The 17,877-nt window shown below is 43.3% G+C and overlaps 1 protein-coding gene across 3 annotated transcripts in view; it reads right to left on the bottom strand.

The window, feature by feature from the left end:
* LOC140912512 (NACHT, LRR and PYD domains-containing protein 3) overlaps positions 1-17,877 on the bottom strand; it is a 65,412-nt gene that overhangs the window by 30,985 nt on the left and 16,550 nt on the right. For all 3 annotated transcript variants that reach the window (XM_073347003.1, XM_073347002.1, XM_073347004.1), the window contains exons 4-6: positions 14,028-15,753; positions 8,454-8,543; positions 2,615-2,785 (exon numbers count right to left, since the gene is read on the bottom strand). In XM_073347003.1, coding sequence (XP_073203104.1) covers positions 2,615-2,785; positions 8,454-8,543; positions 14,028-15,753 — 1,987 coding nt within the window. The remainder of the gene's footprint in view (positions 1-2,614; positions 2,786-8,453; positions 8,544-14,027; positions 15,754-17,877) is intronic.

A 17,877-nucleotide genomic window follows, 5' to 3' on the forward strand; every position in this document is an offset into this window, starting at 1 on the left:
CTATGCCTGTGCTGATATAGTCAAAAATCAATTTAGACAGTCTCTGTGCAGAAATCAATTTATCTTTAACTTTACTACCATAGGCCGCAAAAATCATCTGGGTGATTTTCTAAAATACCTTCTTCTATTCAGTAGAATAGACCTAGCTCCTTTCTTCCTGGGAACAAAATAGTGGGCACTTGTCTTTGATGGCAAAAAGATCTATCTGAAGAAATCCCCATTCATGGGAGACTAACTGAAGGACTGTGCCTTTTAATGTCCACTCGTGAGAGGACGTGCTCTTCCTGCTTGGCTGATCAATCAGGATATTACACCTACCAGGAGAAGCCATACTACGATACTGAGTTGATGCAGAATGCATCATTCCCATAGCAGTATGGATTCTTGACAAAGAGTCCAATCTTGCTGCCTCTGTCTCTTGATATACATGGCTGTGTAATAGTCCACTAAGATCTGTATTGACAGGCCCTTTGCAACTGGGAGAAAGGACCTGCATGCTAAATGGATAGCCCTCCGCGCCAAGACATTTAAGTGGCCCACTGAATCCATTGCTGCCCCAAGACCATGAGTCTGCAACTGAACTAAGTGAGCTCCCCTGTCTAGATGCATTGGTGATCGGAGTCTTAGCAAGGACTGGAGTTTGAAATGGAATTCCTTGACATATATTGTTAGGGATTAGAAGAGACAAATGAAGAGACAAATGACCCCTTGGGGGATTTCAACCCTTCTTCATGTTGTGAATGCTTGGGTAAAATACTGATTCGATCTGTGACTGTAACAGCCTTAGCTCGAGTCTTGCAAAGGGTGTCATGTAAGTACTTGAGGCCATGTGGCCTAACAGTCAAAGATAGACCCTTATGAGTTTTGAGGGCAAGTCTCAATCTAAGATATTAGTTGACAGATGTTCTGAAATCTCTCTTGAAGGAGAAAGACATTTGCAATTCTGGAGACCAAGATCATCCCGATGAATTCTATTGACTCTGTCAGCATTAGGTTTGATTTCTTTAGCTTGACTGTGAGACCCAAATCAATTAAAAAGGCATTACATCAATGCACATAAATTAAAGCATATCAAACCTCCATTTGACTGCTCATATTCATGAAGAAAGTGGCCTTAATACTCTGTTACTTAATCTGAATTAAGTTACAGCAAATTAAACACTGATCCCCTACCAAGTAGGCAGGGCCTGGAAGTAGCAGTGAGACATCACAATCATTGACTGACCACTGCCATCAACACTTGGTTTCCAATACACTCCTCCCCTTTATGGTTCTCACAAAGCTCTGTTGTTTGTCTCACCTGGGACAGATGAAGCAGGAAGGAACAAACCCCAAGTGTCAGTGTTGGGAAAAATCTAAGAAGAAACAAATATCTGCACAAAGAATTCTTCACATCTGCTCATTGGCCATGGAAGAGGCCAACAGATCCTCCTCCTCCTCTGCCACAGCAACCACTAAGTCACACCCCACTGAATTATTCAGGACTGTCAATCACTCTGTCAACCTAAAATGTCTCTTCATTTCCATAACCCAGCACCACGCTCTGGGAGGGACTGCTACCCACTGACATCCCTTATCCCGTTGGCACACGGACCCCTGGGACAATGGAGGATGTTCCTGACTCCTCTTGGCTTATACTTTACTCTCCTTTTGCCACCTCTGGAGATGCTTGAGACAGATGTGTAAAAGCCTCCTGTGGAGGAGAAGATGGCAGGAGGTGATGCCCACTCAGCTGCAGAAGGAGCAACTGTGGGGATACAAAGAAGGCCATCCTGTCTCCCCTGAGAGCCCCCTCAGAGCAGGAGAAGATGGTGACTCCTGCTGAGGGTATAGAGGAGCAGCACAGCTCTGGCCTGGCCTTTGGAGATCTCAAAGCTGCAGCTGGACAGCATGACAGATGGAGAAGTGGATGGGAACACCAGCCAGGAGCATTAACTGAAGAGGAGTGAGGCCATGCACTGCACCATGTTTGAGACAGGCATCGGACTGCGAGTCGGCCTACACACTGACTATGCAGAGCTCCCTGCAGCACCACCATGCAGCGAGAGCAGCCTCCTGTAGGAGACCAAGAGCCACTGCTTCACCTCCAACCCCACCTTCAACTGCACGAACACCCAGTTCTATACTGAGGATAAAACAGAATAGTGAACAGCTGCTGATTCAGTGAGCGCTCTCCATCCTGTGCACTGCATGAGGCAGGGCTCCTCTGGAACAAATAATATGTGGTCATGTAATTAAAGAATGTATTGTAATGCATATGCACAGGGCAGCTGAATTAAGGTTACCCAGGCAACTTTAATTCTGGCATTCCCTAACTTCTGTGCTTGACTTTGCAACCTTAATGCTCTTTTAACATAGGGTGGGTTTTTTTGTTTTATATCTAACACTTATTCCTCAAGTGGGGGCGGGGACTGTTATTAGTGCTCCAGTTTGGACCTCTATTTCCATTTTCCAAATAAGACAAGCCCTCAGGCTGTTATGAGTCACAGACATGTCAGGGGCTAGAGGGACACTCACCTTTCACTCACCTATGTACCTGAAAGGGAGCGGACATCTTACCCCATCCTCACACCCTGCTGAGTTCTTCGCTTCAAAGAAACCTGTAAACACTCACCTCAGTTTCTGCACTTTGCGGTTTGGATGTTTCAGTCCCTCACACAACAGTTTAATTCCTGAGTTTCCCAGGACTTTATCTGACAGGTCCAATTCTGTCAGGGTTGGTTTGGTATTGAGAACAGAGGAGAGATCCCTGCAGCAAGCGGCTGTGAGAGAGCAATTCACAAGCCTGCAGGAGACAGATAAACAGAAAGGGAAATTAGTACTCCTGTCTGTCCAGTTCCCTCAGTGGGTACCAGTGACTATCTACAAAGATTCCTTTAGTCTGGGAATAAAATCACAATAAAATCGCTGTAGTAGTGGATGCTAAGGACACGATACTATGGGTGGATTTCAATCCACATGCATCTGTAGCTCTCATTGATCGCATACATATGTTATTCTAAGCCAAAGTTCCCAAACTCCATCCCCTGAGCAGAAACACTTGGGCTTGTCCTACTAAAAAGAACATGATTATAAAGAAGGGGTCAAAGGAGTGGAAAGAAATGGAGGGAAGGAATCTCAATGGTAAATAATGAAATGCTGCTGCACTGGAAGATATATTACAGTTTTGTGGATGGGGGGAACCCATTCTTCTTTCTTGCTCCATCATTTCTACTTAGCACTCAGAAAACAAACCACCACCCATGGAATATGTAGCATTGAACATTCAGGCTTCATAGAGGGGCTCAGTTTTGCCCAAGTCTCAAGGCCCACCTTCCTCTCCTAGTACCCCTGGGACACTAGAAAAGGCTGGAATTTCTCTAGCAAGGCCAATCTGATAGATTGTAACAACAGTTTCACTGGAGGCCTAGCCTTCCACCAGTGCAGCTGCCCTGGTGGCAGACTGTCTGCTAGCATTAGTAACCATTGCGTCCTCTGACCCTGCTCTTAGAAAAAATCTCAAAAGCCATTACTGCAACTCAGAGAGCTGCCCCAGCGGTAGTGCAATGTGGGAAATTTGCAGTGTTCAGAGCAGACAAGGCTACAGTGTAAATAACAGTGACCAAAGAACAGCAAACAGGGAAATCTGTCTGGGAGCTTGGTAGGGGGATCTTTCTCCTTTTTTCTTTTAGGCTAAGGACTAGGAAGAGCAGGCAATGATGGCTACTGAGGCAGCAAGAGAGGTGACCTAAACAGGAGAGGAGACAAAGATGTCTGGGTGCAGAAGCTAGGGAGTGTACAGCATTCTTGAGTCGGTGCCTGACAGGAGAGAATTATGTATGAACTGTTGCCTGGTAGCGCTCGTGACGGAGAAGATCGGAGGAGCAAAGATGCAGATGGAGACGATGGAGTTCAGATGGGGATTTGAAGACATGATGGAAGAGAGGAAGCTGCACACACAACTCAAGATTCACAGACACCTGCTGAACGAGAGGACCTGAAAAGTGTCTGCTACACAAGGGAGTGACTCTTGGAAAAATGTGACCACGAGAACAAGGCAGAGGAAGAGACCAGCTGATGAAGGCAAGGAGGAGAAGCAATGAGAAGGTGAGGTGATAAGGCAGAAGAAGAAGTCCAGGCAAAAGAGAGGAAGAGATGATGGAGATACCCTTGGATCAGAGCTCTAGGAAGGATGGGGGACTATAAGAGAACATAGGTCAGAATGATATGCTGATAGAAAGAACAACAAATGGGAGGGATCCTGGGATTCACAACAATACCAGGAAGAGGCAGGTCTATGTGATTAAGGGCTTCTTACTAAAAAGGACTGACAGACCTGTCACCAGAGCAGTTCCAGAGAACAGAAGGGTGTGCTATCTGCCAGGAGCAAGGATATGAGATATGGACCTGAGGCTGAAATGGAGCCTGACAGGTGTGGCAAAAAAAGTCCATGGATTGTCCTACATGTCGGGACAAATAACAGTGCCAGTCTCCTCTAGAAGACACCAAGGACAGCTAAGTTTGGCTGGGGAAGATGCCTAAAGAAGTGGAGGCTTGGGTGATCATCAGTGGAATAGGTCCAGTCCCTACAGGAGAAGGGCGAAGCCGTGATACAATAACGCAGTTCCACACTTGGCTCAAGGATCGGTCCTGTGAGGAAGGTTGGGGGATGTTTGACCATGGGGATGCATTCATAGAGAGGGGATCCTTTGATGCGCGGGCTAAACCCGAGCACCTGGGGTACTAGCCTTTGGGGATCCAGGCTGGCACGACTGATAAGAGCGGTATGTGGTACCAGTGCTAGTTTTCCTTCTTCTCCTCTGTGGCTCCTGCCCAGAAACCCCCCCCCCCTTTACCTCTCTGCATTCTACAGCATCAAGGCAACACACAGGGGAAAGGAAATGCAGGGAGCAAGGGAGCCTTAGTTCCAGCCTAGTTACGTTCTGGAATGGAGGACAAGGCCCATGCTGAAGTTCCCCAGAACCCAGGAACAGGAAGTGTCCATCATCCCTCTAGTGCTGCCTCTGACCAGGGTGCTTTCTGATACCCTTACATGCCCCATCCACATCTCTTCCCTGGGGATCTATTCCTTCATGTGGAGCTCTAGGATCATTACAGCCTTAAGGTTCCAAGTCTCTGTGGATCTATTAACCCATATGGGCTTCCCCATCCATGAAGCTGTGGAGCTAACCTCACGGTTGCTATCTCAGGAAGCCTCCTTTTCAAAGATCATCAACTCCAGGGAAGATTCACTCCCAGAGACCATCCATCTCCCAGGTCATGACCCCCACCCCTTCATCTCCATTGCCTCACAGAATTCTGAGCAGCGTGTGAGGAAGATTTAAGAGGATGTTAATAAAGATCTCTTTCCATCATTATTCTACATTTAGAAGATGGTAGTGCCCCAAAGCTCCAAGCAGAATTGCAGCTCCATTGTTTTGGGTGTTTTACAAACAAAGATAATGACACAGTCCCTACCCCGGAGGGTTATAGTCTCAGAGAAACAACCAGATAAAGGGTTAAGGGTGGGGAGAGAACATACAAGCAAATTAATCTAGTGATAGGAAACTAAGAATTGTGCCACTTTTCTTACTGCTGGGTGTTTTGTTTTTTTAAATGTGAAATTGGGATAGAGATGAGGAATAGCAGGAACATGTGAATTAGTAAAAGTAAGGAAGTAGGAAAGGCAGGAAGAGAGACGCCATCTTCAGCCCCTGGAGGATCTGCGAGATCTACTTTCACAGTCACTCTACCAGATTTTAAAAAATTACAAGAACTTTTGGGAAGACTTGCAGGCAATCTTGATCTAAAGCTGTCAATGGTGCAAGAAAAGGCCCAGCACCTCCTTTCTGATACCCATTAGCCTAAACAGGGATGGACTGTTTCTAATAATGAAGGCATCCTGGAGCCAGCTAAAGTGTCTGGCTTATACCAGCAATCATCTCCCAAATCTATGTGGGCATGTTGCCTCTCTCAGGGCCATCCACCTGCGTGTGAATATTTCTATTCCTACCTTCTCCCTTGCTCACTCTAATAGCTGTAAACAGAAGTGATGACAAACCAGTGCTGCCAGATCTATCCCCGAGGATGAGGAGGCCAAAGGCTGGATCTTCTAGCAAGGCAAATGTCCGCACTCTAGATGAAGATGACTAACTATCAGACAGCGTTGGCTGAATATGATTTCCTCACTTGGGAGAAGCTTCTCTCTTCTCAAGCAGTTCACAGATGATGGCAAGAAGCAGGTGAATGGGGTTGTTTCTGAAGGTCAGCAAGAAGCCACACATGCCTTTCATGCCAATAAAAGTGTCTTGGATGCTGTGCCCACATCAGCTACAGCACAGTCTCATGGCTGAAGAGTTCAGGTCCAGCTGACCAGACCATAACTGAAGACCTTTCCTGTAAAGATTTGGGATTGTTCCATATCAAACAGAGGAGACCTTTCAAAACCTTAAGGGCTCCATGGTCACCCGAGGCCATCTGGCCTGTATGTCCCCTCAGTGTGCAAAAAGCCAATGCTCTTCCATTTCACAGAATCACAGAATATCAGGGTTGAAAGGGACCTCAGGAGATCATCTAGTCCAACCCCCTGCTCAAAGCAGGACCAATCCTAGAGGCCAGGCTCATCCCACCCTCTAATGGGCCAGAAAAGCTGAGAGATATTCATTCCTCTGCCAGGCACAAAACCAGGAATCCACAGCAATGACCTGCAAGTACTCTGGGAGTTCCTCTACTGCACCATGTGCTAAATAGGGGATATGATGTTCCAGCTGAGATTCCCAAACTAATTTCTGCCATGAATTCACATTCTCCCCGCTTTGGGGACCAGCTTTTCTTTATCCAGGGTTCTTTCATACCGTAATTATCCAGCTCGGTGTTCTCTTTTGCAGAACTCATGAGCATGGAAGCTGCTATTGAGGCAGTGAATGCACAGCCAGGGAAACCGTCAGTAAAAATCAGTGCCTTGCAGTGTGCACACATGCACCATGGCAGCGCTCATGAACCACAGATTTTGCCTTTCATGTTTTTCAGAAGAAGCCCCAAGGGACCAAGCAAACAGAGGGGGTTTTGTGGGGGTTTTTTTTTTAAGTTGACACGGTTTTGAAATTCAAACGTTCAAATGAGAAATGCAATGCTATATCTTTGTTAATCCGAAGGATGGGGGATGGCACTGGGGCCAGGCCGAGCAGAGACCTGGCAGTCTCCCCTCAGCTGCTGTGGGGATGGCATGCAGCAGAGGTACGAGTGGCAGAGTTGGCTGGAAAAGGAAACAGTTTGTCCATTTTTATCAAAATTATGGGGTTTTCTGATGAGCCGCTTGACAGCTGACGGGGCCAGTTTCATAGAGTGTAAGGCCAGAAGGGACCGTTAGATCATCTGGTCTGACCTGCTGCATGCACAGGCTATTGAATTTCACCCAAACACCCCTATGTTGAGCCCAATAACTCCAAGCTGTCAAAGCTGTCACAAACAGATGGGCAGGGACAATGTGGAACTGCACTGGGAGAAGACTCATTGCACGACTGCAGCTGCTCTGCCAGTGTGTTGAAACAGTGCAGAGGGGCATGGTAGTGGCCATGATGCGATTGCACTGGCTCTGAGCAAGGTTAAACATAGAAGGTGATGTCATCCATTGTGCACTGTTGTAAGCAGGCATGTGTGCGGACGTGCAGTGTTACAGGTGTGTTAGGAAGATGCACTGATGCTATTCTTTAGCATAGACAGTTGCAGAGACTGCTTATCCACTCATCACTCTGTAAAACTGCTGGAGGAACCCAGGTTCAGACTCTTGGGTGTAGGAGCAGAGTGTTTTCCACAGCTAGAACCCCTTGTCAGAGGGGATCAGACCGAGCCCTGGCCTGGCCATGTCCCGAGCAAAATGCAAGATCATCTCTTTGCTAGTAACAACACCAGAGTCAGTGTGAGATGGTGAGAGATGAGAGAGTAAAATGAAGAAAAAGAAAGAAATAGAAAAAAAAAAGATGGGCTTGATGGCACAGAAATAAAAAAGGAGAAGAAAACCCCACCCCCCAAAACACCCCACATTTGAATCAGGGAGAAGTTAGGCCAGATGGGGATACATGAATGTTAAATAAACAGACATGGACAGTGATTAGATACCCTGATAACAGAACAGGCACCTTAGAAATACCTATGATTAAAATAGCTCAAATAATCTTTCTCGCCTTTTGAGTCTTCTCTGACCTTAAGTCATTTCCCCTGGACACACGGCTTACCTCAGTCTCTCCTGCTCATCTGTTGGTTGGTAGCTGGGTTAAATATAATTAAACTGCTAGGCTGAAACTAAAGGAATCCCATGCAAACTGACGGGAAATTTAAACAGATTTCTTAGTAGCTAGACAGTTATATACGGTCATTACACCTGCCCCGGCAAAGAGGGCTGCACTGGTGTAGAATTTCCATGATAACATCAATAATAATGGGATGTTTAAAAGGAGAAAAATACAGCTACTTACTTTAGTTTCTTTAATTTACAGTTTGGATCCTTCAAAACTTGACAGAGCAGATAAATAGGCGAATGCTTCGGCTCATCCCAATGCTGTATCCTAAAAAGAGAGAATAGAAATGTTCTATGCTGTCATCTCGGGACAGATTTTAATTCTAGTTCCTGAACATTAAAACACCCCTTTGTATGGCGCAATCATACACTGTGTATGAGTTGATCTACAGTTTCAGTTCATTGTAAATACCCCCAAACAATGTATGTATAATACATTACGATGTACTTTACCTACACAAATAGAATAGGTTCTACTAAGTGTAATCCATTTATTTTTTGGACTTCTACAATGCTGGTCCTTTGCGCAGTTAAATAAAATTCTATAGACTCCCACAAATGGGAATGTCTCCAGTGTTTACATGTTTTCATGTTGGGCAGTAATCGTTGCATCATTTCTGGAGATAAACACGTTCATTCCTATTTAATTTAACCAGGAGTGTTAATTTACCCATAAAGATAAAAACCAATAATCTGAGTATTTGTTTATAATTTTACATATGCTGGCTATCACTCAGTATTGTGTAACTGGTGTTACACTTTGTGAATTTACATCCCTATAAGTAACTAGAAATGGTGGTTTATTAGTTCCTGACCCCAAAGAGTACAAGAAGGCAAGTTAATTTTAAGGCAGCATCACCCTAAAAAATAGTTCAGGGGGAATAGTACAAAAATTAAAGAATATTCTGATGAACTTTAAAGTAAATTTATTTCCATTGTGTTCACACAGTTTTACTGTTCATGCTCTACAAATATTCTAGCAAACAAGTTTACAGACAGGAATGTTGCTGAAACCATGAATATTACAAAATGTTTGCATGGAAGAAAAAATCAGAATTTGTAATCCTGAGCTTTCATATTGGAATTCTGGTTCTAATGTTTATGCTCATCCATTCACAGAACAGAAGCCTGTGAGATGAATCAGGTGTCCAATCAAAATTAATAATTTTGAACTAATACATTTTAACACATATATTGTTCAAACAATCTGTGGGGCGGAAAAGAGACAATTATTAATTGTTAGCCCAGCTCTAATAAGCAGATAATGATACAGATTTGATATTTTGGGTGAAAGTCATTGGCTCTGCTCTCCTCCTTCTATCCCTCTATTTGTTCCGGCATCCCAGCTCCTGAGCTATCTTTGTGCCATTGTCACTCCTTCCCTCATCTGTCTCCTCCAGCTCTCCCTTCTCCTCAGGTCCATTTCCCTTTCAATAAAATAGTACCAGCGCTCATACAGCACTTTGCATCCATAGATCTCAAAGCTTGTTTTCTGGAAGAAATGTTTCTTAAATCAAGTTACCACCTTTCTGGAGCTGGCACGACAGAGATTCCCACTTTCTGCATACACCAGCAACATCCTCTGCATGCTGCTATCCGTGTCCTTCAGATAAACCCTACAAAATGCCCCACCCTGTTCTCTAAGGACAACACCTGTTAACCAAAATACACTTAAGATACAGCAAATAATTATAAGCAACATCCCAAATTCACCTCCAAATATCATATTTTGCAACAAAAAAAATCATTTAAACAATCCAGAATCCTAACACTAACTTATGGTTTTCTCTCATATGGGGTATCACCCAATCACAACCTTAAGATGCAAAGTCCAGACCTCTACCACCTCAGTGCTAGGAAAAAAATCTCTTGGGGAAGAAATACCATTAATCCTGTGGGTATGCCTATAGAGGGATTTGATTTTTAACAGTAAATGTCGGCAAACATCAATTTCACCCTGGTTATATCGGTCATTACAACAATGTGTAACACACCCTACCCCTATTAATCCTCCTCCGTCCTACGACGTCAGGGCTGTTAATTGCTCATTTCATTTGAAGTGGTCTCTTATAACATATGTGAACCCCTTATGCTTAACCATCTGTCCCAGCTTGTATTTCAGCTACAATACTCTGGCTACCTTCCCCAGACGTGACATGCTTTGTTCAGGTCAAAGCTTGTCCCTTCCATCAACAGAAGTTGGTCTAATAAAACATGTGACCTCACCCACCTTGTCTCGCTCATATCCTGGAACCAACACAGCTGCAACAACACTGATTTCACCATACACACGCAAACCGATGAAAAATATTTCCATCAATAATAATAGAAATTTACAGATAGGCCAAGTAAGAAAAATGCTGCAGAGTTTGATTTAAAGATATTTACTCTGTATATTTTGATATGTGATTTTAACAGTTTGTGCTTCAACGGTTATACAGGTTTAACTTTTTGCATCTCGCCATCTATTGTCATTAAATAATTATTGTCTAACTCCCTTCTCATAATATCCACAACTTTGAACATTTAAATTGATCAAAATCTAAAAAATAATAATAATAATAATAATAATGCTTGAAACACATAATTTGCGCAACTCTGAAAACTTAAACTGATGAACATTTTAAAAGCTTACAAATAAACATTGATATTATCCATCAAAACTATACAAAGATAAAAATCAAATTCTGCCAAGCCTATCTATGAGGAATGGGTCAGAGAGAGCTCGGCAGCCAAGTGTGAATTAGCACTAGAACACTGGGGGGCAGAATTGTTAGACTGGGTTCCGTTCCTGGGTCTGGGTCTACTATAGTCTACTTAGATATAGCAAATCTAAGTACAACAATACCCGGTTTTTGGGTGTCTGCTGGGAACAAACCTGGAATTTCTCTCTGAAAACATGAGCTTGTACCACTTGACCTAAAGCAGTGGTAGTCAATAGGCAGACTGCCGGCCAAACCCGGATGGCCAGATGCTTTTGAACAAAAGAACATAAGAATGGCCCTACTGGGTCAGACCAAAGGTCCATCTAGCCCAATATCCTGTCTTCCGACAGTAGCTAATGCCAGGTGCCCCAGAGGGAATGAACAGAACAGGTAATCAAATGATCCATTCCCTGTTGCTCATTCCCAGCTTCTAGCAAACAAAGGCTAGGGACACCAACCCTGCCCATCCTGGCTAATAGCCATTGATGGGCCTATCCTCCATGAGTTTATCTAGTTCTTTTTTGAACCCTGTTATAGTCTTGGCCTTCACAACATCCTCGAGCAAAGAGTTCCACAGGTTGACTGTGCATTGTGTGAAAAAATACTTCCTTTTGTTTGTTTTAAACCTACTGCCTATTAATTTCATTTGGTGACCCCTAGTTCTTGTGTTAGGAGAAGGAGTAAATAGCACTTCCTTATTTACTTTCTCAAAACCAGTCATGATTTTATAGGCCTCAATCATATCCCCCCTTAGTCGTCTCTTTTCCAAGCTGAAAAGTCCCAGTCTTATTAATCTCTCCTCATTCGGAAGCCGTTCCATATCCCTAATAATTTTTGTTGCCCTTTTCTGAACCTTTTCCAATTCCAATATATCTTTTTTGAGACGGGGCAACCACGTCTGCATACAGTATTCAAGATGTGGGCATACCAGGGATTTATATAGAGGCAATATGATATCTTCTGTCTTATTATCTATCCCTTTCTTAATGATTCCCAACATTCTGTTCGCTTTTCTGACTGCCGCTGCACATTGAGTGGATGTTTTCAGAGAACTATCTACAATGACTCCAAGATCTCTTTCTTGAGTGGTAACAGCTAATTTATACCCCATCGTTTTATATGTATAGTTGGGATTATGTTTTCCAATGTGCATTACTTTGCATTTATCAATATTGAATTTCATCTGCCATTTTGTTGTCCAGTCACCTAGTTTTGAAAGATCCTTTTGTAGCTCTTCGCAGTCTGCCTGGGACATATCTTGAGTAGTTTTGTATCATTTGCAAATTTTGCCACCTTATTCTTTACCCTTTTTTCCACATCATTTGTGAATATGTTGACCAAGACTGGCCACAGTACAGATCCCTGGGGGACACCACTATTTACCTCTCTCCATTCTGAAAACTGACCATTTATTCCTACCCTTTGTTTTCTATCTTTTAACCAGTTATCAATCCATGAGAGGACCTTCCCTCTTATCCCATGACAGCTTACTTTGCTTAAGAGCCTTTGGTGAGGGACCTTGTCAAAGACTTTCTGAAAATCTTTTTATTTACATTTTATCATTATACTTTTTATTATTTTCTCTGGAGTCTGGACCTAGACCAGGAAATTTGGACCTTGACAAAAAATAATTAACTACCCTTGACCTAAAGTATCACTACTGTTAGCACAGATGCAGTGACAGACTCAAACTTCTATGTGCCGTAGTCTCTGGAGAGGAGCAAACATCTGCGCTGTGTGGATGTGCATCACGCAAGGAGAGATTTTGGCCCATTTCACCTGCAAGGCAGACGAGTGTCTGTCATCTTACACGTGGGTTCCACTCCCAGCTCTGCCCGCTTTGGCCTTGTCCAACCTCAGTTATCTTAGCTGTGAAATGGATGCGTGATAGTCCACCTCCCCTAAGGGCCGTTGTTAAAAGGGTTGTGATGCACACAGCAATATTAGAGCAGCCAGTAGAAGGTGGGGATTAGGACTCCTGTGCTCTTAGCTGCTATCTCTGTGCACCTTCCCCTACGCTACAGGGTATTTGGTGGCACTTTCAGTTTAAAAAAAAGAGAAAAAAAGCATGAGGTTGCACTGATGGTGCAGAAACGTGTGACCGATCTTTGAAGTTTCCAAGGAGAGGTTGGACAAACACCTGTCAGGGATGGTCTAGGTTTATTTGGTCCTGCCTCAGCACAGGGGACTAGATGACCCCTAAAGGTCCCTTCCAGCTCTCTGTATCTATGATTCTACACTGCCAGTGTTGTAGTGATGAACTATACCAATTTTGCTCCAGGGGCATAGCATAGACAAGCTCTTAGTAGCACAGGACGTTTTCTTCACAGTCTTGGGCGTCCATTCTCAGATTGTTGCGAGCTGAGGTGCTGCACAGACTGAGTATGGGCCGTTCTGCACTTTGGCCATTTCATAGCAATATTTAAAGCTTATAGTTTTGCTTGAAGTGGTTTAACTAGATTTAAAGCCGAGATGAAAGCCTGCAGCACACAATGTCAATGAGGGTACTGCTCAAATCAACTGTAGTAGTCTGAGAACAATGCCCTAAAATGACAAACAAGTACAGAGCAACCCACTGTCATTTGGTCCCAACAGTTCCTGGCCACTGAGCACTCTGAGGACAGCACCCAAACTACGAAAGAGCAATTTGCACCATCACCCTGGAAGTCAGCAATGAGTTTTACCCAGCTACTGTGTGTAATGGCAGGGGTTTGTGGGTGTTCTGTTTTGCAAGGGGAATGTTCTTTTTCAGACATTCACTGAGTATAGGCAGAAACGCCTGTCCTTGAAATTCAGTGTTTAGTGAAATTTAGAACAGGAAGGACAGCTGAGTTTGGATAAAGAGAATCTGAAGAAGATAATGACTTATTTTTTCTGCCTTTATTGAGGAGAAGAACATAGTTTTACACTTAGGGCATAGATATTCCCTGTTCTTTGTAGTGTCGTTGCGCCACAATGATGGACTTTGCAAAGTAGTCAAAACGCAAGAAAAATAATGTTTTATCTGTTAATTAAACTACAGATTTCTGAACTCAGGTGATACTTACTGATATAGCCACTTCTGTCGTCTTGGAAGCATGTCTTCCCCATGGTCTTCAAAAGCAAATGTACAGCAAGATATGCAAAGTGACTCCAGTCGATGACAATTTTTTATACAGAATGAAAAAGCCATCTGATCCATTTGGGTAAGTTTATTTGAATTTAATGTTAGTGCAGTCAATTGATCCAATGCACTTTTCACAAAGTTTTCTTCATACATCTCAAACATGCAGTGAAACTCCTCAAGGTTATAAATATGACGTGTCTCCTGATGCACATTGGACAAAGGTAAATATTTTTGTTGGTTTGTTTGAACCCACTTCAGCAAATCTGGCTTAATTTTAGATGAAATTTTACAGGAAAATTTTTCCTCCATGATTTGCATTCTTTCTTCATTTAAGAGACCAAACAGGAATCGCACTGTTAACATTAAGTAATTTCCAGAGTTTCCATAGTTTTCTAATAACGTTTTCACATCTTTCTTGGGAGTCCCTGAATCTTCCATTGTCTCTTCATCTTCCTCCAGCACATAAAACAAAGCTGCAAAAAACTCCTGAAAGCTTAAGTGAATGAAGCTGTAGGCATTCACACAGTCAATGTCTTTTTGAAAAACGTCCTTGTTCAAAGACAGGGGAAAAGAGTCAGTTTGATTTAAGCCAAACTTCTTGAGTTCTGCTTCCTCAAACAGTATCTTCCGTTTCCAGATGCCATAAGCAGCTAAAGAACAAAGTCGCCGCAGATTAGCTTGCATGTGTTGCTTCAAATTGCTGCTGACAGGCTTCGCTAAACTGGAAAGACAGAGCATGTACACTCCAGTGACTGACTTTGAAGTCTGTGCAAGATCCTCACCTTTTTCAAACTGTTGTTTCACAACAGTGCAGATGATCCAACACATGATGGGAATAAAGCACATAGTGAAGAGAATGTCATTTGCTTTCACAAATTGTAAAGCTTGTCTTGCTTGTTCCTTGTTTCCAAAGAACTTGTGGAAATATTCTTTCCTGTCGGCTTCAGAAAACCCCAGGATCTCTGCATAACGTGAACACTCCAAACACTGCAAGAGTTTCTCCAGAGCAGTTGGTCTTGAGGTGATTAGCAAATAGGATTGGCGAAGAATCTTTTTCCTGAATAAACTGCTCAGTATTATTTCCACTGGCTTCTTCTCCCAGGGATCAGAGCACAGATTTTCTGTCTGATCAAAAGAGAATCTCAGTTCATCAAAACCATCAATTATGAATAAGAGTTTTTCTGGCTTCATCAAAATCTCATTAACTGGTGCATTTGTATTCGGCCAATTTTTAAAAATCATGTCAACCACACTTCCCTGCTCAATAAGGTTTGTTTCTCTGCAGTTTATGTAGAAAACATAATCAAATTTTTTCTTATAGAGTTCCCCAGCTGCCCAATCGTACATAATCTTTCTTGATGTCATCGTTTTCCCAATCCCTGCAGCTCCCAGCAGCACAACAATTTGTGGTGTTTGTCCTTGTTTATCACGTGTAAATAGGGTGTCTATCGTAACTACAGAACAAGCTTGTTTAGTCTTGATTTCTTTGTCTCTCCGACTCATGGCCATTATTTCATGTTCTCTCTCCTTTGCATGATGAGGGTCGTCTAGAATAATCAGCTTCGGATATCTTCTGTTTAGAATCACATTATCAGTAGTAAGACTTGTCATGTTTTGTATGACTTCATACTTGTTTTTAACATCTTCTTTATACTTCTTCCTGTAACCTAAATCAGTACATGAGGCATTAGAAGTATTGAACCAGAAGCTCTGAGAAAAGACTTGATCTGTTACAATAAACCAAATAATAATGGTAACTGAAACTGATATTGCACCTGTCCTCAGAGAATCCAGAAATCATTTTACTATTGGCCTGATTCTGCAGCCCTAATTCATATAAAATTGTCCCAGTGAAATGATTTATGTGAGTAAGGACTGTGGCTATCACTTTACCCCCCACTGTAAAGCAGCCACTTCTTGGGAGAAACCTGGCAACTGTTTATCAGTGCATAGCAACACTATACAACAAAGTAATGTACAAAGTGCAATTGAAACAGTGCTGGGAATTTAGGTGGAGAAAATGTAACTTCATAAACTAGAATTTGCCCAAGGCACTTGGGTATGAATAAAGGTATCATAGTGTCTTTATTGACCACAATTGGATGCCTCCAGTTATTGTCCTTGCTTAGGAGATGGTGCCCCTAGCAGCAGAACACCAGGCTGGTGCATTGGCTCAGTACTGACCCGTGTTGTGCCCATGTCTGTATTAGAAGTTGCCCACGGTAACAAGAGTCCCACTCAGCCCATTATATAGAATTGTTTGTAAAAGTCGGCCAGAGTTTAAAATAGAATGGCTGGTACAACTGGAGTGTTTACAGTCGAGAAGACCGGTGCTCAGCGGCCTGCAACGCTCCTGGTAAAGGACAGGTTGGCATGAAAACAGAGGTGAGAGACTCTAGACATGGGAGGAAGTGTTTATAATTGAAATGGCCAACTGGCGTTGTGGTCAGTTGATTTTGCTGGCATGAGGTTGCTCCCCGTTTTGAGCACTCTTTATCTTGGGGCAGAGGGGTGTCACTAAACAGGGCAGTGGGACGTATGGATCTTTACCATCATGGCTGCCATCCTTGTAATTTCCCGTGATCCACCCTGACACTGTTGGACCTTCGTCATCCTGAGCCTGAAAGCCATCCTGACCAGCCCAAGCCAGAGGGAGGGACTCAAATGACATAATTGTCTCCACTGGCTAAATCCTGACCACCACCCTGGCATGTCAGCTTGGGGTTCCTGCTGTCACCCCCTCCCTGGTGTGTCATTTTCCTTCCCAGTCTTTCCCTTTATACCTACTGTCCAGTAAGTTCATGGCTTAGCCAGCCAAGACAACTCCATCTTTTAGAACACTTCTGTGAGTCCAAACCACAAAGGGAGACAAAGGCAATGCCTTAAACAGCCTGACTCTGGTAGACATTTGCCGGGTCTTAGAGTGTCTGATCAGACCATGTGCTGGGCCTGTGAGTCCCCAGCAGTGATGCTGGAAGTGAAAGTCAGCACCAGAGAGAGGGCCTGCATTTTCCCTTTGCTATACTTTTCTCCCCCCTTTGTGTGCATTTGTCTTGTTTTGTCTTAAAGTATTTCAGCAGCAACACAAAGGCATTTCCTGGGGACTGATGCTGGCTGCTGCCCATTAAACCATAGGGATTGCTCTTCACCTCCGGTGCTATTACCACAGTCACCACTGAAATCTGTTGCCTTTGGCAGTAGGTAGCCTTACTGCTGAATTCATGATATTCCCGAGACTAAAAAATAATAAGGAAACCCTGTGCTGAAAGTATGATCTGGAAAGGTGTTTGTTCCAGCAAAGGATCCAAATGAAAAAGCAGGAACCCAATGTTCTTAGGTAATTTACCATGTAGTTATCAGTCACTTTATGAAGTTCTGTTTGTGGAATACAGCAAGAGGCGTTGTGTTTGTGTGACCTCTCTCTGTCTGTTTCTGTTCTGGATTGGTCTGCACTTTACATAATGAGCAGGCCACATCATCAGGAAAACAGAACAACTTAAATTGGGGCAGAGTTATTCAGGCGCATTTGTAAAGAGAGGGAGTCTTCTTCCAAGCAGCCATGTTTCTAAGCAGAATAGGCTGAACAATTAAAGGGCCCACGTCAATTCTGCCCTAGTGCAGGAGGTGGACTAGATGGCTCATGAGAGCCTTTCCAAACCTCGGGAACTAAGACAGACACAGAGGGAAGCAGAGAGATTTTTATTTGGGACAATTATAATCAAGATGGAACTACTGGTTTGGAGGGTAGTATAGTTTTTACTATATTCAATTATTCATATAATGCTCATTGC

The sequence above is a fragment of the Lepidochelys kempii genome, chromosome 6, assembly GCF_965140285.1.
Source record: "Lepidochelys kempii isolate rLepKem1 chromosome 6, rLepKem1.hap1, whole genome shotgun sequence".
Taxonomy (NCBI): domain Eukaryota; kingdom Metazoa; phylum Chordata; order Testudines; family Cheloniidae; genus Lepidochelys; species Lepidochelys kempii.